General features: G+C 47.1%; 2 protein-coding genes across 8 annotated transcripts in view; both read right to left on the bottom strand.

Moving 5' to 3' along the window:
- LOC121586061 (transmembrane protein 65) overlaps positions 1-3,822 on the bottom strand; it is a 63,051-nt gene extending 59,229 nt beyond the window's left edge. Inside the window, exons 1-2 of the mRNA XM_041902507.1 lie at positions 3,392-3,822; positions 2,828-3,133 (exon numbers count right to left, since the gene is read on the bottom strand). Coding sequence (XP_041758441.1) covers positions 2,828-3,098 — 271 coding nt within the window. The 5' untranslated portion in view covers positions 3,099-3,133; positions 3,392-3,822. The remainder of the gene's footprint in view (positions 1-2,827; positions 3,134-3,391) is intronic.
- Positions 3,823-7,998: 4,176 nt separating this feature from the next.
- Positions 7,999-27,537, bottom strand: part of LOC121586062 (protein MTSS 1) — a 122,626-nt gene continuing 103,087 nt past the window's right edge. For 2 of the 7 annotated variants that reach the window (XM_041902513.2, XM_041902512.2), the window contains 9 exons: positions 25,946-26,103; positions 25,038-25,145; positions 23,711-23,808; positions 21,905-22,034; positions 20,203-20,313; positions 17,889-18,176; positions 17,366-17,533; positions 16,945-17,110; positions 7,999-11,643 (listed from right to left, as the gene is read on the bottom strand). In XM_041902513.2, coding sequence (XP_041758447.1) covers positions 11,006-11,643; positions 16,945-17,110; positions 17,366-17,533; positions 17,889-18,176; positions 20,203-20,313; positions 21,905-22,034; positions 23,711-23,808; positions 25,038-25,145; positions 25,946-26,103 — 1,865 coding nt within the window. In that variant the 3' untranslated portion in view covers positions 7,999-11,005. Of the gene's footprint in view, positions 11,644-16,944; positions 17,111-17,365; positions 17,534-17,888; positions 18,177-20,202; positions 20,314-21,904; positions 22,131-23,710; positions 23,809-25,037; positions 25,146-25,945; positions 26,104-27,537 lie in introns of all 7 variants that reach the window. The other 5 variants (XM_041902509.2, XM_041902508.2, XM_041902516.2 and 2 more) reach the window with 3 other exon arrangements.

Below are 27,537 nucleotides of genomic sequence, written 5' to 3' on the forward strand. Positions count from 1 at the left end.
GATGGAGCAGTGTACGCCGTAGATCTGCATTCGATATGGCATTTAACATCAGCCCAATAATTACATTGTGAACGATTATTGAGCATCCCAAGGCAGATTGAAATGCTTTATGTGTCAGGTCACCAAATGATTATGCTACTTAGGGAAGCGACTTTTAGAGCAATTAGGCTTAAAGTTTTAGATCTCTTAATTGGGTCTTGATTCAGACATTGTCAATTAATTGATTCTCAATGTTTTTTTAAATCCCCAATTGGTAGTTACAGTCTTGTCCCATCGCTGCAACTCCCCTACGGACTCAGGAGAGGCGAAGGTCGAGAGCCATTCGTCCTCCGAAACACGACCCTGCCAAGCCGCACTGCTTCTTGACACACTGCTTGCTTAACCCGGAAGCCAGCCGCACCAATGTGTCGGAGGAAACACTGTCCAGCTGGCGACCAGCCCACCACAAGAAGTTACTAGAGCGCGATGGGACAAGGAAATCCCAGCCGGCCAAACCCTCCCCAAACCCGGACAACGCTGGGCCAATTGTGCGCCGCCTCATGGGTCTCCCGGTCACGGCTGGCTGTGACACAGCCTGGGATCGAACCTGGGTCTGTAGTGATGCCTCAAGCACTGCGATGCAGTGCCTTAGATCGCTGCGCCACTCAGGAGGCTGATTCTCAATGTTATAGAGATTCAATAATGATCCTTTGTAGAGCCCGACCGATATGCTTTTTTGGGGTCCGATTCCGATTTTTGGGGGGACATCTGCCGATATACTGTTTTACAGCGTGAAAATGAAAACGTGTCAATTTTCCACACTGAGTTCTCAGAAATTACCATCCAAAAGAGCAATTGTCTAAGAAATATGCTTCAAAAATGTTGACTTCTTATATTGTGACAATAATGACATCATGAGAATGACCAATACTAGCTGAGGTAATATGTGATTTAACCCTGTTCTATATGGCTTTGAACAGATGTAATGTATAACACTGAGAGCCTCTTGACACCCCAAATAAGAGGCATCATCAATTCTATTGCACTTTAGTAGGGAAATGTATAAAATAGTAGCTGTTGTCTAAATTACCCATAATAACATCAACCGACAAACAATAAAATAAATGAATGTCTAAATGAACGTCTAGAAACCCATTCAGTCTGTCTCAATACACCAAATGCAGAGAGCAGAGGGGGCAGTATAATCTCTGCTAGTGGTGAGTGCTACACACGTTCCTTCCTGTTCCTGCACTATCATGTAGCGGAGACAATACATGTTGTCCTTTCACCAGTACTATAAATAATAGTTATCACATTCAGTACTGCTCTACTGTTTCAGAGAGCACAGATATAGACATCAACTACTTATGCAGTGAACAGTGAGGACGACCTCAGATCAAAAGGATGCAAAGACCCTGGGCTAGGACCCTGGGCTAGGACCCTGGGCTAGGACCCTGGGCTAGGACCCTGGGCTAGGACCCTGGGCGAGGACTGGAGGAGAGGAAACATTAAATACCTACAGTACTGTATGTAATGGAGGTGACTCAGTGAAGCGTAACATTGACTTAGACCTGAAGGCTTCAGTTATCTCCCCGAGGTAATGCTTAAGGTTTTGCCGGTGTTTAGCTCAGCAAAGTCTTACTGCGCTCAGGTTACCCGGGTTCAAACCAAAGTCTTTCTGTGCTTAGGTGACCCAGGTTCGAACCCAGTCAGTCACACACAGCCATATACACAGAGGAGAGTGATGGCAAGATGGATAGGAGAACATCCTATGTCTAAAGGAATATAAATGTTTACCATAACACCAAACCCAGGTGGACAAAAGTCTCTCAGTAGGTTATTCTAGATACAGCACTTCAGTGCACAATGCCCATTATAAAGTATTAAGGCCAGGGTAATACTCCTCTGCCCTATGAGACCCAGGAGACATCTGCTCCCTATCGATAACAGAGAGAGCAGGAGAAGTGTACTTCAACAGCCTCAACACCACTGAATCATTACAAACATCATCTTCAACCATAATGCTCTCTAGCACTTTCTCTCTCTATCCTCCCCCTCTCTCCCTGTGTCTCTCTCCATCTCCCCCCTCTCTCTCTATTCCTCTCACTGTGTCTCTCTCTATCTCTCCCCCCCTCTCTCTCTATTCCTCTCACTGTGTCTCTCTCCATCTCTCCCCCCCTCTCTCTCTATTCCTCTCACCGTGTCTCTCTCTATCTCTCCCCCTCTCTCTCTATTCGTCTCTCTGTGTCTCTCTCTCCATCTCTCCCCCTCTCTCTGTCTCTCTCATCTCTCCCCCCCTCTCTCTATTCCTCTCACTGTGTCTCTCTCCATCTCTCCCCCCTCTCTCTCTCTATTCCTCTCTATGTGTCGCTCTAACACCCCTACTCTATCTCTTTCTCTCTCTCTCTCTCACACACACACACACACACACACACATACACACACACACACACACACACACACACACACACAAACACACATTACTATACTGCTTACAACAAGGGCATAAGCATTCTATCCTCACCTACTTTTACAGATACAGAAATCTCACAATTTGAAGGCAGATGTTATTGATATCAATAGAGAAATAACATATTGTTTTACCCTTATGAGAGTAAGTGTTTTGTAATGGGCCTACAGTACAATGTAATAGGTCTAGAAACGTTTATTTGACACCTACACATTTAAAACAAAACCTATTTTGTATTTATTTAGCATTCTTTGGTTTCTGGAGCCTAGTATAGGGTGGGACTAACCGTAAAGGACCAGAGTGGCCCTATGATGAACCTTCCATGCAACTGGGGAACGTGACACACATTTTCCAGTAGTCTACTATTCATATTCGTACCTTGAGCTATTGCTATCGACTCAAACCGGTGCAGTTCTCTAAGCAGTGTTGTGCGTTCCGTGGGGTGAAGACTATAAATAAAATCCTTGGCTCCTTGCAGCGAATTCAAGGGCTCCATCGGGTCCTTGTGAGGGTGTGTGCCCAAGTTGCAGCACTGCATCGGTACAGGCTGGCGGAGCTGGGCTAGGTTTGACCCGCGGACTCTTCCCAACATGTTCCCCGACCTCAGAGTGAGGGCGGGCCGCAGGACTCTCTGCAAACTGGGCAGCATGGTGGAGGTAAAAGGGAAGTGGAGGCGTCGACAACCTAGAATAGAAATACAATTTGAACGTTTACTGAAGCGTAAAGCAAGATACAGCAGGCTAGGCTACTTAGGATACAACATCCTCGACTGTATCACCTATGAATGCAATGAATTATTTGGACAGCTGTAGGCTACTGTAGAATGGCTAAACCTATTCATAGGCAATAAATAACAAAGTAGACCCAGGCAAATTCGATTCCTACACTGATAACGCCATTCTCAGATCGGGCTGTCAAAGTGCAACTTATGACAACACCGACCTCTCGATTAGCTGATGCTCTGCCGCCCTGTCCAGTCCAAAATCAGATCTCCTTCTGGTGTAAAACGCAGCTCCGAAGCATTTGTCCTTCGATTACAATTTCATAGATCCTGAAAACAATTCGCCGACACAAAACACAGCATTCGTGGCAAAATATGTGAGTCAAAAATAAACATTCCTCATCATCTTCATATCCACAACATCGCCTAGGCTACTTCCCAGTCTGCGGTCGGATGAGCTGCCTCTCTCTCTTCTAGTCTACGGCCTGAAAAATATTTTCCAATGGAATAGCTTCACTGTACGTAGCTCTGACGGTATTTGCCTTACGTTGTTGTATACCTCATACAGTGAGTGCGAAGTAGACCAATAGCTTACTGTAGGCCTATTTGCGGCAGGTATTCATAGACATCCTTATGACATCTGTATAGGACATTTGAGCATCCACCCCCATAGTACATGTATGACAACATGGGAAATGTATTTTTCGTTCCATATGTAATGCCATTACAGCACATTTTACGTGCTATTCTTAATGACTACATTTCCCAGATGAGCACTAGGCCTATAGAAATACTACATTTCTTCTGCCGCATTATGGGAAACGTATTTTTGTCCATCCAGTGGCCTCTACGCAATCTATAGTCTCAAAAGAACTGGGAACTCAGAAATCTCCATCTTCAGTGCGTTCAAGACAACTGGGAACTCGAAAAAAACGAGCTCTGACTGGGTAAAATTCTAAGTCGGAAACTCGGCCATCTTTCTAGAGCTCTCCATATCTTCATCCAATCTCTATAGCCCGGCCACAGTCACAACTGAATATGCTCTTATGTCCCTAATAACAATCCCCCTAAACAAAGAGCCAGCCCTAAAAAGGAAACATCCTTTTCTTGGCCTTGGTTTGGAATGTTTCCAGTTGAATCAATTTCTTCTATTTCCTATTGAAAAGAGCAAGTAGAACCACTAAATCAGAACTACGACATCAGACAGTAGACTACTACTACTGTGGCAGTCAGTCACTACTACAGTGGCAGTCAGTCACTACTACTGTGGCAGTCAGTCACTACTACTGTGGCAGTCAGTCACTACTACTGTGGCAGTCAGTCACTAGTAGAGTGGCAGTCATTGTGCTTACAGGAGAAATTCTGTGAGACTGATGCCGTCACTAACTTGATGCAGAGCCTAGAAGAGCCTGCTATGTGTGTATTCCTATATTTCCCCTATATTCGGATGACAAAAGGCTGTTGTCAGACACACATGTCCACCCTGTAAATAGTATCCTTCATTCAATGTATCTAGCTTATTGTTTCATGATTTCGTTGAGGAATGCTGCTACTATTGCAGTCCTACTTGTGTTGTCGACCATGAATGAAAACCTTGACAATAGTGACCCCTAGTGGATATTAAGAGCAATGTCACTAGACAAGGGCCTGTTGAGGGAAGGAAAGACAGCACAGGAGGTTGGTGGCACCTTAATTGGGGAGGATGGGCCCGTGGTAATGGCTGGAAGCAGAATATGTGGAATGGTATCAAACACATCAAACACATGGTTTCCATGGTTTCCAGGTTTTTGATGCCATTCCATTCGCTCCGTTCCAGCTATTATTATGAGCCGTCCTGCCCTCAGCAGCCTGCACTGAAAGACAGATATACACTGAGTATACAAAAACTTAGGAACACCTGCTCCTTCCATGACAGACTGACCAGGTGAATCCAGGTGAAAGATATGATCCCTTATTGATGTCACTTGTTAAATCCACTTCAATCAGTCTAGATGAAGGGGAGGAGACAGGTTAAAGAAGGATTTTTAAGCCTTGAGACAATTGAGACATGGATTGTGCGTGTGCCATTCAGAGGATGAATGGGCAAGACAAAATATTAAAGGCCTTTGAACAGGGAAAGGTAGTAAGTGTCAGGCGCACCAGTTTGTGTCAAGAACTGCAACGCTGCTGGGTTTTTCACGCTCAACAGTTTCCCGTGTGTATCAAGAACGGTCCACCACCCAAAGAACATCTCGTAAACTTGACACAACTGTGGGAAGCATTGGAGTCAACATGGGCCAGCATCCCTGTGGAATGCTTTCGACACCTTGTAGAGTCCATGCCCCGACGAATTGAGGCTGTTCTGAGGGCAAATGGGGGTGCTACTCAATATTAGGAAGGAGTTCCTAATGTTTTGTACACTCATTGTAAGTGAATCACACAGTCAGTCACACAGATTCAAATAGTATTTGTCATTTAATATGTGCTGAAGCAGTCATTAATTACACAGAATGAAGAAACGTTCCAGAAACATCTCATCATAGCCACTATAACTGCTGAATATAACAGGGAAAACATAGAGGTCAACTCTCAGTACTAACTAACTACTAAAAGGGTTTGGGTCAATTCCATTTCAATTCCGGTCAATTCAGGAAGTAAACTGAAATTCCAATACCAATTCTCTTCCATTTCAATTTGGAATTGGGTTTACTTTCTGAAATGACTGGAATCGAAATGGAATTGACCCCAAACCTGCTACTAAATCAATAGAAAACAAGGTTTTAGTAATAATGTGACCATCTGCTTTTTACCATATCGCAAAACACAAAAATCTTCTTAAACTATTAGAATAATCATCATTTTACACATAATTTGGCAACTTTAAAAAATATCTAGATATGCTTTGAATTTAAATATCTAGAAAGACACAATATGGCTGTCCATTGAAATAGAGTACAGCACCATTACAACTAAAGGTTTATACACAACGTACAATATCCCCAAAATGATGTGGTGACAGAATGACCAGGATAATGTTTACGTCTCAAAAGGCATACCATTCTATGTAGTGCACTACTTTTGACCAGGGCTCTTGTGCACTATATAGGGAATAGGGTGTCATTTGGGATGCAGCCCCAGAATGATAGCATCGTATGCAGAAAGCATCCGCTAGATGGGAAGGAAGAATAGTTCACCATTTTAGAAGCTAGTGGGACATTGGCTGCATCCCAAATGGCACCGTATTCCTAATATAATGTCGTACTTTTGGCCAGGGCCCATAGTAGTGCACTATATTGAATAGGGCGCCATTTGGGACACTGCCATTGAAGACAGGCTTCAGATGAGGGAGAGACGGGTAGAAACCAAACACAAGCAAAACAATGACAGTCAACAGACACCAACTGGAAATTCTGGTTCAATAGATTTTCTGCGAACATAGGAACAATGTTCCATCTTGTATCAGCATAAGGGAAATTCAATATGCTATGGAAATCAGGAAATTCTTTCTAAAGAACTAAAGGTTTAAATTAACATTCATTTGAATGCAGCAAAACCTGATTTAAATATATTTATTTCCCATTTGTATCACATACATGATGACCCCTTTCTCCTCAAAAAGCTAAGACCGGTCAGCTGGTCAGGGTCAACTCCTTTACTTCCTGTATTGACAGAATTGAAATGACATTGACCCCAACCCTGCTGTTCAGCTTGTTCCCATGAGGTTCAAGACAACATAAACACCAGTCCCCCAGCCTCTTTACAGAATGTTGGCTGTGTCCCAGTAATCTGTGTCCCAGTAATCTGTAGCGGCCATTACACTACAACTCAACTGGCCTGCTAGCTTGGCATTTTCTGATCTATACGGTAAACATGAATAGTTTGTCTGTGCTCTGGAGATATTCAATTGCATATGGGGCAATTGCTATTCTATAGAGCTTCATCTATAGATGTAGATATAGAGAAGAACTGAAGGTGAGGGCAGTATAGTAGTGGAACAGAGAAACTACTAACAGTCCTCTGGAACATTACATTTACATTTTAGTCATTTAGCAGACGCTCTTATCCAGAGCGACTTACATGAGCAATTAGGGTTAAGTGCCTTGCTCAAGGGCACAGCGACAGATTTTTCACCTAGTCGGCTCGGGGATTAGAACCAGCGACCTTTCGGTTACTGGCACAACGCTCTTCACCACTAAGCTACCATCACAGCACATAAATCAGAACTGCACTCATAATGAACCTAATATACAGGTACAAAACATTATCAAAACACACGCATGCAGTGACAGAACCAGATCTGTTCCGAGTACAGTGACAGAACCAGATCTGTTCCAAGTACAGCGACAGAACCAAATCTGTTCTGAGTACAGCGACAGAACCAGATCTGTTCTGAGTACACAAATAGAGAAATAAAGAGCTGAAGAGAGAATAAATTCATAAACGTGTTGCTGGTCTGTTCTGTCTGATCAAGACAGTATTTACACTTTGTTACACATTGATTTCTCTAGTGCACTATATAGGGAACATGATACCATTTGGGACGCAGCCTAGGCCTCCATCTGCTGCTACAGCTCAAAGCTTCAACTGAAATCTAATTCAAGCAGGGATTTAAAAGTTATCGAATTACAATGAATTATCACAAGGAGTATACTGGATCGATACTTGATATGAAATGCTTTAGTTAGAGCCTATTGTGATAGCGATGCCACTTCGCCAGTGGAATAAACAGTGCCATTTTACAGAGGTGAGGCTTCATCACGCGTCTCTGATAAGTACTGTCAAGGACGGAAAACAGAAATGTCCATTAAAAAATAATCACAAACCTAATAATAAAATAATAATAACATGGTATAATCAAATGCAACCTTTATTTCTCTTCTAATCAAAACATCTCAACCTTGTAAACCATTCACCCGCCCCATAATAAGTCAACCTTCCCTTTCTCATATGCTGTATTATTGTCTGTATTGGTGATAATGACAGTTTTATTAGCCACATCATGGCACACATTTGAATTGTGGAAATGTACAGTATAATGTAAAAGTAAGTTGTTACCAAGAGATTATTGCTTAACTGGCAAACACATGCTATTAAAAACAGTTTAAATACTGAGCATAACATAAACCCTACTACAAGAGCTATTGTGTATTGTAGATCTGAAAATATGAAAATGAAACATGAAATTGGTTCACATACCAAGTGTTCCTGATAGTTCTCACACTAAGATGCAACAATCTTCACAATAAATCTAAAACAGTCCATTCAATAGCTTCAAATAATTTGGCACCTTGGAACCTGAGGTGGGGAGGAATGGGGGTGGGAGGACTATAGTCAACATAACTGAGGAGGGGAGGAATGGGGGTGGGAGGACTAGAGTAAACATAACTGAGGTGGAGAGGAATGGGGGTGGGAGGACTAGAGTCAACATAACTGAGGAGGGGAGCAAGGGGGTGGGAGGACTAGAGTCAACATAACTGAGGTGGAGAGGAATGGGGGTGGGAGGACTAGAGTCAACATAACTGAGGAGGGGAGGAAGGGGGTGGGAGGACTAGAGTCAACATAACTGAGGAGGGGAGGAATGGGGGTGGGAGGACTAGAGTAAACATAACTGAGGTGGAGAGGAATGGGGGTGGGAGGACTAGAGTCAACATAACTGAGGAGGGGAGGAAGGGGGTGGGAGGACTAGAGTCAACATAACTGAGGAGGGGAGGAATGGGGGTGGGAGGACTAGAGTCAACAGAACTGAGGTGGAGAGGAATGGGGGGTGGGAGGACTAGAGTCAACAGAACTGAGGTGGGGAGGAATGGGGGGTGGGAGGACTAGAGTAAACATAACTGAGGTGGAGAGGAATGGAGGTGGGAGGACTAGAGTCAACAGAACTGAGGTGGAGAGGAATGGGGGTGGGAGGACTAGAGTCAACATAACTGAGGTGGAGAGGAATGGAGGTGGGAGGACTAGAGTCAACAGAACTGAGGTGGGGAGGAATGGGGGTGGGAGGACTAGAGTCAACATAACTGAGGTGGGGAGGAATGGGGGTGGGAGGACTAGAGTAAACAGAACTGAGGTGGAGAGGAATGGGGGTGGGAGGACTAGAGTCAACATAACTGAGGTGGAGAGGAATGGGGGTGGGAGGACTAGAGTCAACATAACTGAGGTGGGGAGGAATGGGGGTGGGAGGAATACAGTCAACAGAACTGAGGTGGGGAGGAAGGGGGTGGGAGGACTAGAGTCAACAGAACTGAGGTGGAGAGGAATGGGGTGGGAGGACTAGAGTCAACATAACTGAGGTGGATAGGAATGGGGGTGGGAGGACTAGAGTCAACATAACTGAGGTGGAGAGGAATGGGGGTGGGAGGACTAGAGTCAACATAACTGAGGAGGGGAGGAATGGGGGTGGGAGGACTAGAGTCAACAGAACTGAGGTGGGGAGGAAGGGGGGTGGGAGGAATACAGTCAACAGAACTGAGGTGGGGAGGAAGGGGGTGGGAGGACTAGAGTCAACAGAACTGAGGAGGGGAGGAATGGGGGTGGGAGGACTAGAGTCAACAGAACTGAGGTGGAGAGGAATGGGGGTGGGAGGACTAGAGTCAACAGAACTGAGGTGGAGAGGAATGGGGGTGGGAGGACTAGAGTCAACAGAACTGAGGTGGGGAGGAATGGGGGTGGGAGGACTACAGTCAACAGAACTGAGGTGGAGAGGAATGGGGGTGGGAGGACTAGAGTCAACAGAACTGAGGTGGAGAGGAATGGGGGTGGGAGGACTAGAGGCAACAGAACTGAGTTGGGAAGGAATGGGGGTGGGAGGACTAGAGTCAACAGAACTGAGGTGGGGAGGAATGGGGATGGGAGGACTAGAGTCAACAGAACTGAGGTGGAGAGGAATGGGGGTGGGAGGACTAGAGTCAACAGAACTGAGGGGGGAGGAATGGGGGTGGGAGGACTAGAGTCAACAGAACTGAGGTGGGGAGGAATGGGGGTGGGAGGACTATAGTCAACAGAACTGAGGTGGGGAGGAATGGGGGTGTGAGGACTAGAGTCAACAGAACTGAGGGGGGAGGAATGGGGGTGGGAGGACTAGAGTCAACAGAACTGAGGTGGGGAGGAATGGGGGGTGGGAGGACTATAGTCAACAGAACTGAGGTGGGGAGGAATGGGGGTGTGAGGACTAGAGTCAACAGAACTGAGGAGGGGAGGAATGGGGTGGGAGGACTAGAATCAATAGAACTGAGGGGGGAGGAATGGGGGTGGGAGGACTAGAGTCAACAGAACTGAGGGGGGAGGAATGGAGGTGGGAGGACTAGAGTCAACAGAACTGAGGTGGAGAGGAATGGGGTGGGAGGACTAGAGTCAACAGAACTAAGGGGGGAGGAATGGGGGTGGGAGGACTAGAGTCAACAGAACTGAGGGGGGAGGAATGGGGGTGGGAGGACTAGAGTCAACAGAACAGGGCCCAGGAAGCAAAAAAGAGAAAATAACATGCATAATTATTTACATATTCAGAACTAAAAGATAACATAATTGTCAGTTTTTCATCTTGAAAATAAAAATTCTGTGCTGCTTCACTGTCTGTCCAAGGAGACCACCTTCTGCACCGTCTGAGATGATGTTCAGAGCTCTGTCTGTCACCACACACAGCATCACTTGGAATGGACATGAGTTGAGTTCTGTTCTGTCCTGTCTGTCTGTCTGTCTGTGAGGCAGGTGGACGGTAAGTACTATACAGGAGACCCCCCTTAGCGCAGTGGACATGAGTTCTGTCCTATCTGTCCTCTCAATGGGCAGGTGGTAGGCTAGCTAGATACAGCTAGGCAGGCTACCCTCCTCTGATGCTGCATGGTGCCACTGTGGCTCTCCTCTTATGCGATGCGCGGTGCTGAGCGATCGTTGGTATTGGTCCTCTTCAGCTTGACCCCTCTCTGGATAGCCAGCAGCATGTTTCCCCCCTGACCATCCATAACCTCCCCATCCTCCAGGGACCCCCCTTCGCCATGACACTGGAACCCAGGCTGGTGAGGGGCCAGGGGAGGGTTGGTGGTTGCTTGACCACTCCAGGACGCCAGGGGAAGTACACCCAGCTCCCCTTCTTCTCCCTGGGCTGGAGACTCAGGGCTCTGGGCCTCCTCTGGTTCCTCCGCCCCTACTCCTGGTCCTCCAGGAAGCCCCAGCCCCCCAGGTAATCCTCCTCCCACTAGGCCAGGCACGGTGGGGATCTTGACTGGGATGACGGGGGTCCGGATGGGGATGGGGCCGGTGATCCCGCGGCGGGCAGAGGGCTTAGTGGAGGGCGTGCGGCGGATGGTGGCGACCCCAGGGGTCATGATGACGGGGCCAGCCGTGGAAGGTAGGCCAGCGGTCGACGCTGGTCTCTTGGACTGGAACATCCTACGGTAGGACTGGCTGATGTCACTATTACGGGGGATGGTGGAGGACTTGTCAAACTCCTGCTGGTCAACCTCCTGGTCCCCTCCCATGGAGAAATAGTCGTAGTCTGACACTGGAATAAACACAGAGGGGGAGAGAGAAAGAGAGAAGAAAAAAAAAAGAGAGAGAGAGAGAGACAGACAGAGAGAAAAATGTTACTCTTCCTGGATTTATTATGGATCCCCATTAGTTCCTGCCAAGACAGCAGCTACTCTTCCTGGGGTTTATTATGGATCCCCATTAGTTCCTGCCAAGACAGCAGCTACTCTTCCTGGGGTTTATTAAGGATCCCCATTAGTTCCTGCCAAGACAGCAGCTACTCTTCCTGGGGTTTATTAAGGATCCCCATTAGTTCCTGCCAAGACAGCAGCTACTCTTCCTGGGGTTTATTAAGGATCCCCATTAGTTCCTGCCAAGACAGCAGCTACTCTTCCTGGGGTTTATTAAGGATCCCCATTAGTTCCTGCCAAGACAGCAGCTACTCTTCCTGGGGTTTATTATGGATCCCTATTAGTTCCTGCCAAGACAGCAGCTACTCTTCCTGGGGTTTATTATGGATCCCCATTAGTTCCTGCCAAGACAGCAGCTACTCTTCCTGGGGTTTATTATGGATCCCTTGGTGCTTGCCAACGGAGCTGTGAGGGGAACGGCACCTCCGTACCTTCAGGCTCTCATCAGTCCCTACACCCAAACGAGGGCATTGCGTTCATCCACCTCTGGCCTGCTGGCCCCCCTACCTCTGCGGAAGCACAGTTCCTGCTCAGCCCAGTCAAAACTGTTCGCTGCTCTGGCACCCCAATGGTGGAACAAGCTCCCTCACGACGCCAGGACAGCGGAGTCACTCACCACCTTCCGGAGACACTTGAAACCCAACCTCTTTAAGGAACACCTGGGATAGGATAAAGTAATCCTTCTACCCCCCCTTACCCCACCCCAAAGAAAGAGAAAAAAAAAAAAAAATATTGTAAAGTGGTTATCTCACTGGCTATAAGGTGAATGCACCAATTTGTAAGTCGCTCTGGATAAGAGCGTCTGCTAAATGACGTAAATGTAAATGATCTCCATTAGTTCCTGCCAAGACAGCAGCTACTCTTCCTGGGGTTTATTATGGATCCCCATTAGTTCCTGCCAAGACATCAGCTACTCTTCCTGGGGTTTATTATGGATCCCCATTAGTTCCTGCCAAGACAGCAGCTACTCTTCCTGGGGTTTATTAGGGATCCCCATTAGTTCCTGCCAAGACAGCAGCTACTCTTCCTGGGGTTTATTATGGATCCCCATTAGTTCCTGCCAAGGCAGCAGCTACTCTTCCTGGGGTTTATTATGGATCCCCATTAGTTCCTGCCAAGATAGCAGCTACTCTTCCTGGGGTTTATTATGGATCCCCATTAGTTCCTGCCAAGGCAGCAGCTACTCTTCCTGGGGTTTATTATGGATCCCCATTAGTTCCTGCCAAGACAGCAGCTACTCTTCCTGGGATTTATTAGGGATCCCCATTAGTTCCTGCCAAGACAGCAGCTACTCTTCCTGGGGTTTATTAAGGATCCCCATTAGTTCCTGCCAAGGCAGCAGCTACTCTTCCTGGGGTTTATTATGGATCCCCATTAGTTCCTGCCAAGACAGCAGCTACTCTTCCTGGGATTTATTAGGGATCCCCATTAGTTCCTGCCAAGACAGCAGCTACTCTTCCTGGGGTTTATTAAGGATCCCCATTAGTTCCTGCCAAGGCAGCAGCTACTCTTCCTGGGGTTTATTATGGATCCCCATTAGTTCCTGCCAAGACAGCAGCTACTCTTCCTGGGGTTTATTATGGATCCCCATTAGTTCCTGCCAAGACAGCAGCTACTCTTCCTGGGGTTTATTAGGGATCCCCATTAGTTCCTGCCAAGACAGCAGCTACTCTTCCTGGGGTTTATTATGGATCCCCATTAGTTCCTGCCAAGGCAGCAGCTACTCTTCCTGGGGTTTATTATGGATCCCCATTAGTTCCTGCCAAGATAGCAGCTACTCTTCCTGGGGTTTATTATGGATCCCCATTAGTTCCTGCCAAGGCAGCAGCTACTCTTCCTGGGGTTTATTATGGATCCCCATTAGTTCCTGCCAAGACAGCAGCTACTCTTCCTGGGATTTATTAGGGATCCCCATTAGTTCCTGCCAAGACAGCAGCTACTCTTCCTGGGGTTTATTAAGGATCCCCATTAGTTCCTGCCAAGGCAGCAGCTACTCTTCCTGGGGTTTATTATGGATCCCCATTAGTTCCTGCCAAGACAGCAGCTACTCTTCCTGGGCTTTATTAAGGATCCCCATTAGTTCCTGCCAAGACAGCAGCTACTCTTCCTGGGGTTTATTAGGGATCCCCATTAGTTCCTGCCAAGACAGCAGCTACTCTTCCTGGGGTTTATTAAGGATCACCATTAGTTCCTGCCAAGGCAGCAGCTACTCTTCCTGGGGTTTATTATGGATCCCCATTAGTTCCTGCCAAGACAGCAGCTACTCTTCCTGGGGTCCAAACAAATTAAGGCAATTATTTTATTTTTGTATGGGATAATGGGATAAAGGGATAATCAACAAGGGGCTATGCGTTCTATGGAAGATGCGTCACGATAAAATGTCATTTTATGGATGTGATATTTAGCAAGAATTATAATGAAATGTATCACATACTTTTCATTAATGGAGAATCTTGGAGTATCAAAAACAAAACAAAAACATCACAAGCTTGCAGATTCTATAGCTACAACCACGTTCGAGGGAGGATGGTTACTAACTTCCTGTTGATGACATTGGGCTTTCCGGCTTCTTCTGTGAAGGTTTAAGAGGTGCTGCCACCTACTGTAAGTAGTGTGCATTTCTCTTTTGGCAAAGGAGAGTAGAAACCATAGACTGTAGCAGCCTATGTATATCTAATGCAGATAACATTACATTTACATTTACATTTTAGTCATTTAGCAGACGCTCTTATCCAGAGCGACTTACAGTTAGTGAATACATTACTTAGCAAAGGAGGGTAAAAAGGGGGTAGTTCTCTTTTGGCAAGGTTGTAGGAGAGTAGAAACCATAGACTGTAGCAGCCTATGTATAGCTAATGCAGATAACATTACTTGGCAAAGGAGGGTAAAAAGGGGGTAGTTCGAGTTTGTCGCTGTAAATGATCTCCATTAGTTCCTGCCAAGACAGCAGCTACTCTTCCTGGGGTTTATTATGGATCCCCATTAGTTCCTGCCAAGGCAGCAGCTACTCTTCCTGGGGTTTATTATGGATCCCCATTAGTTCCTGCCAAGACAGCAGCTACTCTTCCTGGGGTTTATTATGGATCCCCATTAGTTCCTGCCAAGACAGCAGCTACTCTTCCTGGGGTTTATTAGGGATCCCCATTAGTTCCTGCCAAGACAGCAGCTACTCCCATCCGGAGTGGAGCCGCTGACCGGAGCTGGACTGGGCACCGGTGGAGTGGACTGCTCTGGCTCCGGAGTTGAACCGCTGACCGGAGCTGGTCTGGGCACCGGTGGAGCGGACTGCCCTGGCTCCGGAGTAGAACTGCTGACCGGAGCTGGACTGAACACCGGTGGAGCGGACTGCTTTGGCGCCGGAGTGGAACCGCTGACCGGTGCTGGACCAGGCACCGGTGGAACGGGCACGGGCCGTGCCGGACTGGGAACACGCACCACGGGGTTGGTGCATCGTGGGAGGAAGGAGAGGGGAAGCATCACGCTGAGGTCCAGACCAGATCAGGGGCACAACGGGGAGGCAGAGAGGGAGAGGTCGTCACGACCGCAGCCAGATCCGCCTCCGAAGCTGAATGCCCACCCGGACCCTCCCCTAATGAGTCAGGTTGGTGCGGCCGGAGTACGCACCTTTGGGGGTACTGTCACGCCCTGGCCTTGAGAGGCCGGTTGTCTTTAGTTGGTTTGGTCAGGGCGTGAGGATCTATGTTAGATTTTCTATGTTGCAGTTCTAGGTTGTGTGTCTATGTTTGGCCGGGTGTTATTCCCAATCAGAGACAGCTATCGCTCGTTGTCTCTGATTGGGGCTCATACTTAAGTAGCCTGTTTGTCTACCTTAGTTGTGGGATCTTGTTCCGGATAGGCTTGTATGTGTATAGCCTGAGGACTTCACGTTACGTTGTTTCTTGTTTTGTTTGTATGGTTATTTGGGTGAATAAACATGTACGCATATCACGCTGCACCTTGGTCTGACCCGTCTCTCAACGATCGTGACAGTTACATTACAGCCTTATTCTAAAATTGATTAAATTCCTTTTCCCCCTCATTAATCTACACACAATACCCCATAATGACAAAGTGAAAACAGGTTTTTAGAACTTTTTAGAAATGTCTTAAACATTTTAAACAGAAATACCTTATTTACATAAGTATTCAGACCCTTTGCTATGAGACTCGAAATTGAGCTCAGGTGCATCCTGTTCCCATTGATCATCCTTGAAATGTTTCTACAACTTGATTGGAGTCCACCTGTGGTAAATTCAATTTATTGGACATGATTTGGAAAGGCACACACCTGCCTATATAAGGTCCCACAGTTGACAGTGCATGTCAGAGTTCCTCTGTGGAGATGGGAGAACCTTCCAGAAGGACAACCATCTCTGCAGCACTCCACCAATCAGGCCTTTATGGTACAGTGGCCAGACGGAAGCCACTCATCAGTAAAAGGCACGTGACAGCCTGCTTGGAGTTTGCCAAATGGCACCTAAAGGACTCTCAGACCAGAGATCCTTGATGAAAACCTGCTCCAGAGCACTCAGGACCTCAGACTGAGGCGAGGGTTCACCTTCCGACAGGACAACAACCCTAAGCACACAGCCAAGACAACGCAGGAGTGGCTTTGGGACAAGTCTCTGAATGTCCTTGAGTGGCCCAGCCAGAGCCCGGACTTGAACCCGATCGAACATCTCTGGAGAGACCTGAAAATAGCTGTGCAGCAACGCTCCCCATCCAACCTGACAGAGCTTGAGAGGATCTACAGATAATAATGGGAGAAACTCCCCAAATACAGGTGTGCCAAGATTGTAGCGTCATACCCAAGAATACTCGAGGCTGTAATCGCTGCTAAAGATGCTTCAACAAAGTACTGAGTAAAGGGTGTGAATACTTATGTAAATGTGATATTTCAGTTTATAATTTTTTATACATTTGCAAAAATCTCTGGGGTATTGTGTGTAGATTGATGAAAGAAACAACAATTTAATCCAGGGGTCTGAATACTTTCCGAATGCACTGTATATCATATTCTTACCAGACACATACCTGGTATAGAGACAGTATCAATTAGAATGCTTGACATATTTACACAGAATGATATGGCGCTACAGGGCATGCATCCTTTTGCATATTTTCTCAGTGTGTGTGGGTGTTACCTTGTGAAGGTATGGTGTCCTCTGAACAGCACGGCGTGGTACTCTGGGTGCTATAGCCACTAGAACACTGTAGAGAGTCTCTACTGGAACGCTGTGTCTGTGAGTCCAGCTGTAGACCTCTGGACAGGGCCAGGGCCAACTCCTCATGGGCCTCCATCTCACACGCCTAAACACACACACACACATTAGATTGGGTTAGAAAACGTAATCCTTCTTTTTTCAGCATAAAGACAAAACAATCAATATAACACAGACATTGAATCACACAATGGACGGACACACACACACACACAGACACACACACACACACACACACACACACACACACACACACATTTCAAGAAAAATGGTGTGACGAAAGTATTTTTGTTTGTGGAAGAAATTTGTCTAAAAGATAGATGAAAGCATGTGTCCAACTGACCTTGTAGGGTGGCAGTAGTGGTAGACTCCTGTTCTCTGGTGCTGGGATGACTCCAGCTGGTAGTGGTAGTGGGACAGAACTGATGTCTGCTGGTGCAGGCTCCTTGTCCTTCCTCCTTCTAAGGGTGTTCACCATGGGCTGGTCATAGGGTCCTGGCTTAGCCCAGTCCTACAGGATACACACAGAAACATAGCGGAGTTCACCTCCTCTACACAGAGCTTGGTATCCCTAGCTATGTTCTTTAATCATGGGCCTCTGAAGACCCTGGCAGCTGGGGATTCTGAACTATTATCATGATCTTCAAATACATCTTCTCCAGGAATACATCTGAAATCTACCATGAAACATGTAGAGGACTATGTTGTATATCGCAGTCATCCAACAGTCATTTTGCAATCTGATGTAACATAATAATTCAATAATAATTGAGTGGGTCCTACATAATGAGTATGAATAGATGTTGATGTTGTGTTTTAGGAACACAAGGAGTCAGGACATGATGAGGAGTGAACCAACAACCAACCTTCCAGCTGGGGACTTTAGAGGAGGGGACCATGTTAGGCCCCAGAGTGCAGTAATGAGGGTATTTAGGTAGAAGGGCCGAGCCCGGCCTGGACCACGACTGGGACGGACAGGAGGAGGAGGAGGTGATGGAGGAGGAGTGGGAGGAGGGAGGGAAGAGGGGGTAGGACCCCCCCAGGCCTGAACCCCCTCCTATCAGGTAGGACCCACCCAGGCCTGAACCCCCTCCCATCAGGTAGGGAGAGTCTGAATGATGATGATCCCCGTAGTGGTCATACCCGTTAAACAACTGAGCATGAGCAGGGGAACGGAATGACACAAACACACAAACAAACGTAGAAACACAAAATTGTAGAAATTGGTCAAATGATAAAAACCAACACAATAGGGTCAGGATAATAAAACAACACAATAGGGTCAAGATAATAAAACAACACAATAGGGTCAGGATAATAAAACAACACAATAGGGTCAGGATAATAAAACAACACAATAGGGTCAGGATAATAAAACAACACAATAGGGTCAGGATAATAAAACAACACAATAGGGTCAAGATAATAAAACAACACAATAGGGTCAGGATAATAAAACAACACAATAGGGTCAGGATAATAAAACAACACAATAGGGTCAGGATAATAAAACAACACAATAGGGTCAGGATAATAAAACAACACAATAGGGTCAATATAATAAAACAACACAATCAGAAACACAACATAAAAGTTGATGAATGAAATAGATATAACTCAACATTTCCAGAGCACAAATAAACAAAGAATAAACTAAGAAAATGAATCCTGATTGACAAACCAGACTCTTGTTCTGAATTCTGAAATGTATGTGGATGACCATGATGACCCATGAGACTAGATATGTAACAGCAGGGATCAGAGATAGGTGAAAGGAAGCTGTGGGTGGAACACCTGGGTGGGTAGAGGGGTATGGAGAGGGTTGACACTATAGTTCCTGTAAGGACACTAGACTTGAGGGCTACAGCAATGGGGCGAGGGGTAGGGTGTCTATCATGAGAGGAGAGGGGTAGGGTGTCTATCATGAGAGGGGAGGGGTAGGGTGTCTATCATGAGAGGGGAGGGGTAGGGTGTCTATCATGGAAGGGGAGGGGTAGGGTGTCTATCATGAGAGGGGAGGGGTAGGGTGTCTATCATGAGAGGGGAGGGGTAGGGTGTCTATCATGAGAGGGGAGGGGTAGGGGTGTCTATCATGGAAGGGGAGGGGTAGGGTGTCTATCATGAGAGGAGAGGGGTAGGGTGTCTATCATGAGAGGGGAGGGGTAGGGTGTCTATCATGAGAGGGAGGGGGTAGGGTGTCTATCATGGAAGGGGAGGGGTAGGGGTGTCTATCATGAGAGGGGGAGGGGTAGGGGTGTCTATCATGAGAGGGGAGGGGTAGGGTGTCTATCATGAGAGGGGAGGGTAGGGTGTCTATCATGGAAGGAGGGGTAGGGTGTCTATCATGAGAGGAGAGGGGTAGGGTGTCTATCATGAGAGGGAGGGGTAGGGGTGTCTATCATGAGAGGGGAGGGGGTAGGGGTGTCTATCATGGAAGGGGAGGGGTAGGGTGTCTATCATGAGAGGGGAGGGGTAGGGTGTCTATCATGAGAGGGGGAGGGTAGGGTGTCTATCATGGAAGGGGAGGGGTAGGGTGTCTATCATGAGAGGGGAGGGGTAGGGTGTATATCATGAGAGGGGAGGGGTAGGGTGTCTATCATGAGAGGGGAGGGGGTAGGGTGTCTATTATGAGAGGGGAGGGGTAGGGTGTCTATCATGAGAGGGGAGGGGTAGGGTGTCTATCATGAGAGGGGAGGGGGTAGGGTGTCTATCATGAGAGGGGAGGGGTAGGGTGTCTATCATAAGAGAGGAGGGGTAGGGTGTCTATCATGGAAGGGAGGGGTAGGGTGTCTATCATGAGAGGGGAAGGGTAGGGTGTCTATCATGGGAGGGGAGGGGTAGGGTGTCTATTGTGGAAGGGGAGGGGTAGGGTGTCTATCATGAGAGGGAGGGGTAGGGGTGTCTATCATGAGAGGGGAGGGGTAGGGTGTCTATCATGGGAGGGGAGGGGTAGGGTGTCTATTGTGGAAGGGGAGGGGTTGGGTGTCTATCATGAGAGGGGAGGGGTAGGGTGTCTATCATGAGAGGGGAGGGGTAGGGTGTCTATCATGAGAGGAGAGGGGTAGGGTGTCTATCATGAGAGGGGAGGGGTAGGGTGTCTATCATGAGAGGGGAGGGGTAGGGTGTCTATCATGGGAAGGGGTGCTTCCTCTCAAGGGAGGGATGGAGGGAGTATTTCACCTTGTCAGCTGCAGCCAGAGGCCCTCCAGAGCCCATGGAGGTGGGAGAGCTGCACTCACTGACTGACTGGCAGGTCTCAGAGGCCTCAGACGAGCCAGAGCTGGAGCAAGGCTGGAGGAACAGCAGCCGCAGGGGGAAGGAGGCAGACACACACACAGGCACGACAGAGGCCGAACGAAGTGCACAAGACGGGAGAAAATAGTTTTGGTGTAAAAGAGAGAGGGGTTTGAGTTCAGAGTAGGGTTAAAAGATTACCGGATATGAACATACACACATTCACACACAGTCACAACACATAAAGGAGAGGAAGCCGTGTAGCATAGTCAGCACATAAAGAGAGAACAGCAGGGAAGACGTTGGAAGGCATCAATCAGTCAGTGAGCTGCAGCACGTTTAAAAACAATGTTTCAAAGGCTACCAGCAGTAAAGTTAGCACTGAGTTTCAGGGTGAAATGAGCTGTTGCCAAACAAAGTGAGACGTGAACCAGAGGATAGAATCATTTAGCATTAACCGTCCTCTCCTGGTAGAGAGCACAGGGAGAAGCAGATAGGCAGTCTGTTACAAAGCATATGTTTAAAGCATATAAAGCTAGCCAAACAAAGCCCAGTAGTAGTATTCTCCTGGTGGTTTTCTATGTTTGTGTTAGGAGTTGCGGTGCGGTAGCATTAGTGGTCGTCACTCTGAGACCTTATTCAGTACAGTGACCTAACAGAGGAAAGGGGGAACTCTACTCTAGACTGGCAGTTGGCCTTGTAACAAACCTCAACTATAGCTGAGTCCCAAACCCATCCGTCCATCCTTCCCCTTTACCCTATCCCCACTCTCCGCCATATTCAAGGTTGTCCCAAAGCGGTGTGGGTCAGGAGCTAAATTGAGGAGTTAAGGGCTAATTAGACCCTCTGATAGCCACTTGGACTGAGCCAGGATGGTTTGGGATCAGGGTTATGGCTCTCTAAGACCCATTATGACCAATAGACTCCAAGGGTGAACACCAAGGCCTGCTCATGTGGTCAACCTTGGCTGACCCTGTAGTCTTCTGAACCAAGCTCTCCCCTGACCATAATATCAGGAGGTTTTATGACTACTACAATAGCTGTATAATATCCCCAATCATCTAGAAAGCGTATCCACACCCAGACAGATGAGTTTTCTAGTAGTAAGAGAGGGTTCTGTACTGTTACTAAAGAGGAACTCAGAGAGGAAGTCGGAGAGGCTTAGATGGAAACTGTATCTGTAACTGACTGAGTAAATAGAAGTGGATGTGTGTTCTATGTGTGTTCAGCTGAGCAGACTGATGAATCATCGGTCTGCCCAGGACTCTGGTAGTTCAGCTGAGGTACTGCCAGGACTGGTCTGTAGAACAGCCAGCCCAGTTACTGACCTCCCCAAGCCCCTCTCCTCAGGAGCAGGGTATCCTAGCAACCTGGGATGGCTAGTGTCTCTTATATACGATGTATAAGGAGGTCAAAGGTCTCATGAGGACTCATCGATCATAATATATTTATTGTTGACCTATACAGTTAGCCTGGGACAGGACACTGCCTTAAACCAAACTGTCGATTCACTTAGCTGGTGGACAGTTTCAGAAGGTATGGAGGTTTAATCTTAGGGTATAGAGTTCAATGTACAGGTAGTAGGGTCTTACCACTTGGTGGTGTAGTGTAGTGTACTGTACTGTACTGTAGTGTTCTGTAGTCTTACCCGTGGTAGTGTCTCCTGCGGCATGGGTGATGGTGACTTGGAGGTGTAGGCGTCTGGCTGGGAGATGAATCCTGAGTCGTGGGAGGAGATGGAGGACAGTCGGGCCGGGGCCTGCTGGGGCAGGGTGGAGCTACGGCAGCCGTAGTGGGAGGAGGAGGAGGAGGGGGAGTGAGAGTGGGATGTGCCGCTGGAGCGAGAGTCACTACTGTTTATGCTGTTCAGACTGCTGTTAGGGTGAGACAGGTGGAGAGACAGACAGGTGGAGAGACAGACAGACAGACAGATAGGTGGAGACAGACAGACAGACAGACAGACAGACAGACAGACAGACAGACAGACAGACAGGCAGGCAGGCAGACAGACAAACAGACAGACAGACGCACAGGCAGGAGAGGGAGACAGACAGACAGACAGACAAGTGGAGAGACATACAGACAGGCAGGCAGGCAGGGGCACAGGCAGGAGAGACAGACAGACAGACAGACAGACAGGTGGAGAGACAGACAGACAGACAGGGGCACAGGCAGGAGAGACAGACAGACAGACAGACAGACAGACAGACAGACAGACAGACAGACAGACAGACAGACAGACAGACAGACAGACAGACAGACAGAGGAACCGGTAGGAGGGGGAGAGACAGAGGGAGACAGACAGACAGTGAATGGGTTAACACTCCAAACCAATGCAGCAGGCAGTGACTGTGAACAAACCAGTCAAATTACAACGGTAAAACACATGAAAACAATCATGCATGAAATCATAAGAAACATTACGGCAATATCAATATCAACATCTATCATTGCTCAGCGCAACTACAAGCAAGTTGCACTGTGGTCGCGATGCAGACATGTGCCTTTGACCATCAGGGTCCATTGACCATCAGGGTCCATTGACCATCAACAGCGACATTTTAGCTTGGATCTGTGGATCTAACAATTAGAATGAAAATGTTTAATCAAACTCAATGCATCACAAGATCAAAACAAGGCAGACATCACAGCACAAAGTGTTTTGCAAAACCAAAACCAGTTGTGACAACAACAACACCATGAATGGAGGGACAGAAGGTTGGACTAATGGGTATTATGAGATATTCTATTGAAACAGCTGGAAGATTAGTGTGAAATTACAGTGACATTTGTATTGAAATCTATACATTCATAACACAAGCAATGATATATTACAAGTCTGGTGAAATGAATTCACTATTTTCAATTCCCCAGCAAAAAAGTACATGAAAAGATTGGGCAGTAATATGACATCCCAAGGCTGCAGTTTCTCTACCCACCACTGGGGGGCAGGGGCCGTCTTCATCAGGGCGTCTAAGACTAGGATCAGGTCCCCACTGTCGATATAACCTTATTCAATCTGCAAAATTTAGGCAAAACTGATCCTAGATCAGCACTCCTACTCTGAGACTCTTTGTGAATATGGATCCAGGGCTGTTTTTAGTTCAGTTAAGGTGAAACATTCATTTACGTCATATAGCAGACGCTCTTATACAGAGCGACTTACAGGAGCAATTAGGGTTAAGTGCCTTGCTCAAGGGCACATCGACAGATTTTTCACCTAGTTGGCTCAGAACCAGCGACCTTTCGATTACTGGCACAGCGCTCTTAACCACTAAGCTACCTGCTGCTATTCAGGATGTGATCTGGTTCTGGTGCTAGACACTTACCACTACATACTGGGTTTACAACAGCAATGGAACTACCAGAGATGACACATTTCTATCTGAAGGTTCTGAACAGGCCCCGGAGTAGATAAAGGTGACAAGCTGTGGTTCTGGTCCTAGACACCTACCTGCACATACTGGACTTCCTGGACATAGTGGTGCTGGGGGAGGAGGGAGGAGTCTGATAGGACCAGTTATAGTCAGAGCCCTTCAAATCCAGAATCACCTGACAGGACAGAACACAATGACAGATCAGAGTCTGAGGAAGACACACACGGGCCAGATCTGAAATGGAACCCTATTTCAGGGCTGTGGCCAGAAGTAGTGGAGTACATTGGGAATAGGGTGCCATTTCCAAACCTTTATCAGATCCAGAATAACCTGACCGGTAATCAACAATAAGAGCAGGTCAGAGTCTGAGGAGGATACACGTGGCACCCTATTGACTACATACTGTAGTGCACTACTTCCGGCTCAGACGGCTCAAAAGTAGTGCACTATATAGGGAATAGGGTGCACAAACAACCTTAACAGGTTAGCTTATATCAGGTTGGACTGAGCTTGAGGTAGACAGACATAAACCCTTTCAAACCCCTGGAGGGTTGACACGGACATAAACACATTTAGTTCCCAGGCAGTAGAGGAGGATGATGTGACACAGAGCAGCAACGCAGGTAGTTGGGCAAGAGAGGGGAGGGGAGGCTGGGAGGCTGCTCTTAGGGCCCTGGTAGTTGAGGAGGATGTGAATAAGAGAGGGGAGGGGAGGCTGGGATGCCCTTAGGGCCCTGTACGTGTTTCTACATGTCTCTCCCTGACTGTCAGTCAGTCTTTTCTAAAGGCAAAAGGAGGAGTGTGACTCTGACTCAAGATTCCTCAGGAGGATTTACAGTGCCTTCAGACAGTATTCATACCCCTCGATTTACCGAGTGGCGCAGTGGTCTAAGGCACTGCATCGCAGTGCTAGCTGTGCCACTAGAGATCCTGGTTCGAATCCAGGCTCTGTCGTAGCCGGCTGCGACCGGGAGACCCATGGGGCGGCGCACAATTGGCCCAACATTGTCCAGGGTAGGGGAGGGAATGGCTGGCAGGGGATGTAGCTCAGTTTGTAGAGCATGGCGTTTGCAACGCCAGGGTTGTGGGTTCGATTCCCACGGGGGGTATGAAAAAAGTAATGTATGCACTAACTGTAAGTCGCTCTGGATAAGAGCGTCTGCTAAATGTATTCCACATTTTGTTGTGTTGCAGCCTGAATTCAAAATGAATTACATATATTTTTTTCTCACCCATCTACACACAATACCCCATAATGACAAAGTGAAAACATGTTTTTAGAAAAAATTTGCTAATTTATTGAAAAAGAAATACAGAAATATCAAATGTATATAAGTGTTCACACCCCTGAGTCAATACATGTTAGAATCACCTTTGGTAGGGTTAGGGAATTACTGTATTTACCTGTTCGCTGGCGGGGGGCAGCTTGTGAGGGTCCATGGTCAGCATCTTGAGGTCATCAGATATGGTCTGGAGGTGGGTGACCTCTCCTAGCATGGATATCTCCTCATCCTGGAATGATCACAATGTGTTTATTGATCCTTTATTTATCCAGGTGATGTCATTGAGCATGGAGATGTCCTCAGTCCTACTCATACTGATCACACAACACAACAGCATCTTAAACTGCAACGTCAGCAATGTGCTTCCTATGGAACATTTCCTCTGGGTGTTAGTGAGGAACATTTCCTCTGGGTGTTAATGAGGAACATTTCCTCTGGGTGTTAACGAGGAACATTTCCTCTGGGTGTTAATGAGGAACATTTCCAATGGGTGTTAATGAGGAACATTTCCAATGGGTGTTAATGAGGAACATTTCCTCTGGGTGTTACAGAGGAACATTTGGTGAGTGAGTGAGGTATCCCATGGTGAGGCCGTATGGCTCTGTTTTGGTGTGTGTGTGTGTGTGTGTGTGTGCAGTATGTGTGTGTGCAGTGTGTGTGTGTGTGTGTGCAGTGTGTGTGTGTATGTGCAGTGTGTGTGTGTGTATGCAGTGTGTTTGTGTGTGCAGTATGTGTGTGTGTGCAGTGTGTTTGTGTGTTTGTGTGTTTGTGTGTGTGTATGTGTTTGTGTGTGCAGTGTGTGCAGTGTGTATGCAGTGTGTGTGTGTGTTTGTGTGTGCAGTGTGTGTGTGTGCAGTGTGTGTGTGTGTGTGTGCTCTCCATCATGGGCCGTAGGATGGACACAAAGGTGTATGTGTGTGTAGTACCGACAGACTCACCCCCCCCACGGCCTTAGCTTAGACATGAAGCCTGACCTCCTGACCTCCTGACCTCTGTGTTGTGTGTTAGTGTGTGTTATGTTTGACTCACCACGACAGGTCGTAGCATGGAGACGAAGGTGCATAACCTGCTCCTCTCCTCGATGAGGGCCTTCCTGACGGCCTGTTTCTCTGTCTCTTCTAGCAGCAGGTATTTATCACTGACATCCTGCATGGCACTGTCCAGCTGGGGCTGGATGTCTCCTCGACCTGGAACACAGCATTACTGTCAATCTACTGTCACTATCATTATACATCACTGACATCATACTGGGGGGCCCTTCAAAACAGACCTGCTGGGACATATACAGTGAGGGAAAAAAGTATTTGATCCCCTGCTGATTTTGTATGTTTGCCCACTGACAAAGAAATGACCAGTCTATAATTTTAATGGTAGGTTTATTTGAAAAGTGAGAGACAGAATAACAACAAAAAAATCCAGAAAAACGCATGTCAAAAATGTTATAAATTGATTTGCATTTTAATGAGGGAAATAAGTATTTGACCCCTCTGCAAAACATGACTTAGTACTTGGTGACAAAACCCTTGTTGGCAATCACAGAGGTCAGACGTTTCTTGTAGTTGGCCACCAAGTTTGCACACATCTCTGGAGGGATTTTGTCCCACTCCTCTTTGCAGATCTTCTCCAAGTCATTAAGGTTTCGAGGCTGACGTTTGGCAACTCAAACCTTCAGCTTCCTCCACAGATTTTCTATGGGATTAAGGTCTGGAGACTGGCTAGGCCACTCCAGGACCTTAATGTGCTTCTTCTTGAGCCACTCCTTTGTTGCCTTGGCCGTGTGTTTTGGGTCATTGTCATGCTGGAATACCCATCCACGACCCATTTTCAATGCCCTGGTTGAGGGAAAGAGGTTCTCACCCATGATTTGACGGTACATGGCCCCGTCCATCGTCCCTTTGATGCGGTGAAGTTGTCCTGTCCCCTTAGCAGAAAAACACCCCCAAAGCATAATGTTTCCACCTCCATGTTTGACGGTGGGGATGGTGTTCTTGGGGTCATAGGCAGCATTCCTCCTCCTCCAAACACGGCGAGTTGAGTTGATGCCAAAGAGCTCCATTTTGGTCTCATCTGACCACAACACTTTCACCCAGTTCTCCTCTGAATCATTCAGATGTTCATTGGCAAACATCAGACGGGCCTGTATATGTGCTTTCTTGAGCAGGGGGACCTTGCGGGCGCTGCAGGATTTCAGTCCTTCACGGCGTAGTGTGTTACCTATTGTTTTCTTGGTGACTATGGTCCCAGCTGCCTTGAGATCATTGACAAGATCCTCCCGAGTAGTTCTGGGCTGATTACTCACCGTTCTCATGATCATTGCAACTCCATGAGGTGAGATCTTGCATGGAGCCCCAGGCTGAGGGAGATTGACAGTTCTTTTGTGTTTCTTCCATTTGCGAATAATCGCACCAACTGTTGTCACCTTCTCACCAAGCTGCTTGGCGATGGTTTTGTAGCCCATTCCAGCCTTGTGTAGGTCTACAATCTTGACTCTGACATCCTTGGAGAGCTCTTTGGTATTGGCCATGGTGGAGAGTTTGGAATCTAATTGATTTATTTATTCTGTGGACAGGTGTCTTTTAAACAGGTAACAAACTGAGATTAGGAGCACTCCCTTTAAGAGT

The sequence above is a fragment of the Coregonus clupeaformis genome, chromosome 17, assembly GCF_020615455.1.
Source record: "Coregonus clupeaformis isolate EN_2021a chromosome 17, ASM2061545v1, whole genome shotgun sequence".
NCBI lineage: Eukaryota > Metazoa > Chordata > Actinopteri > Salmoniformes > Salmonidae > Coregonus > Coregonus clupeaformis.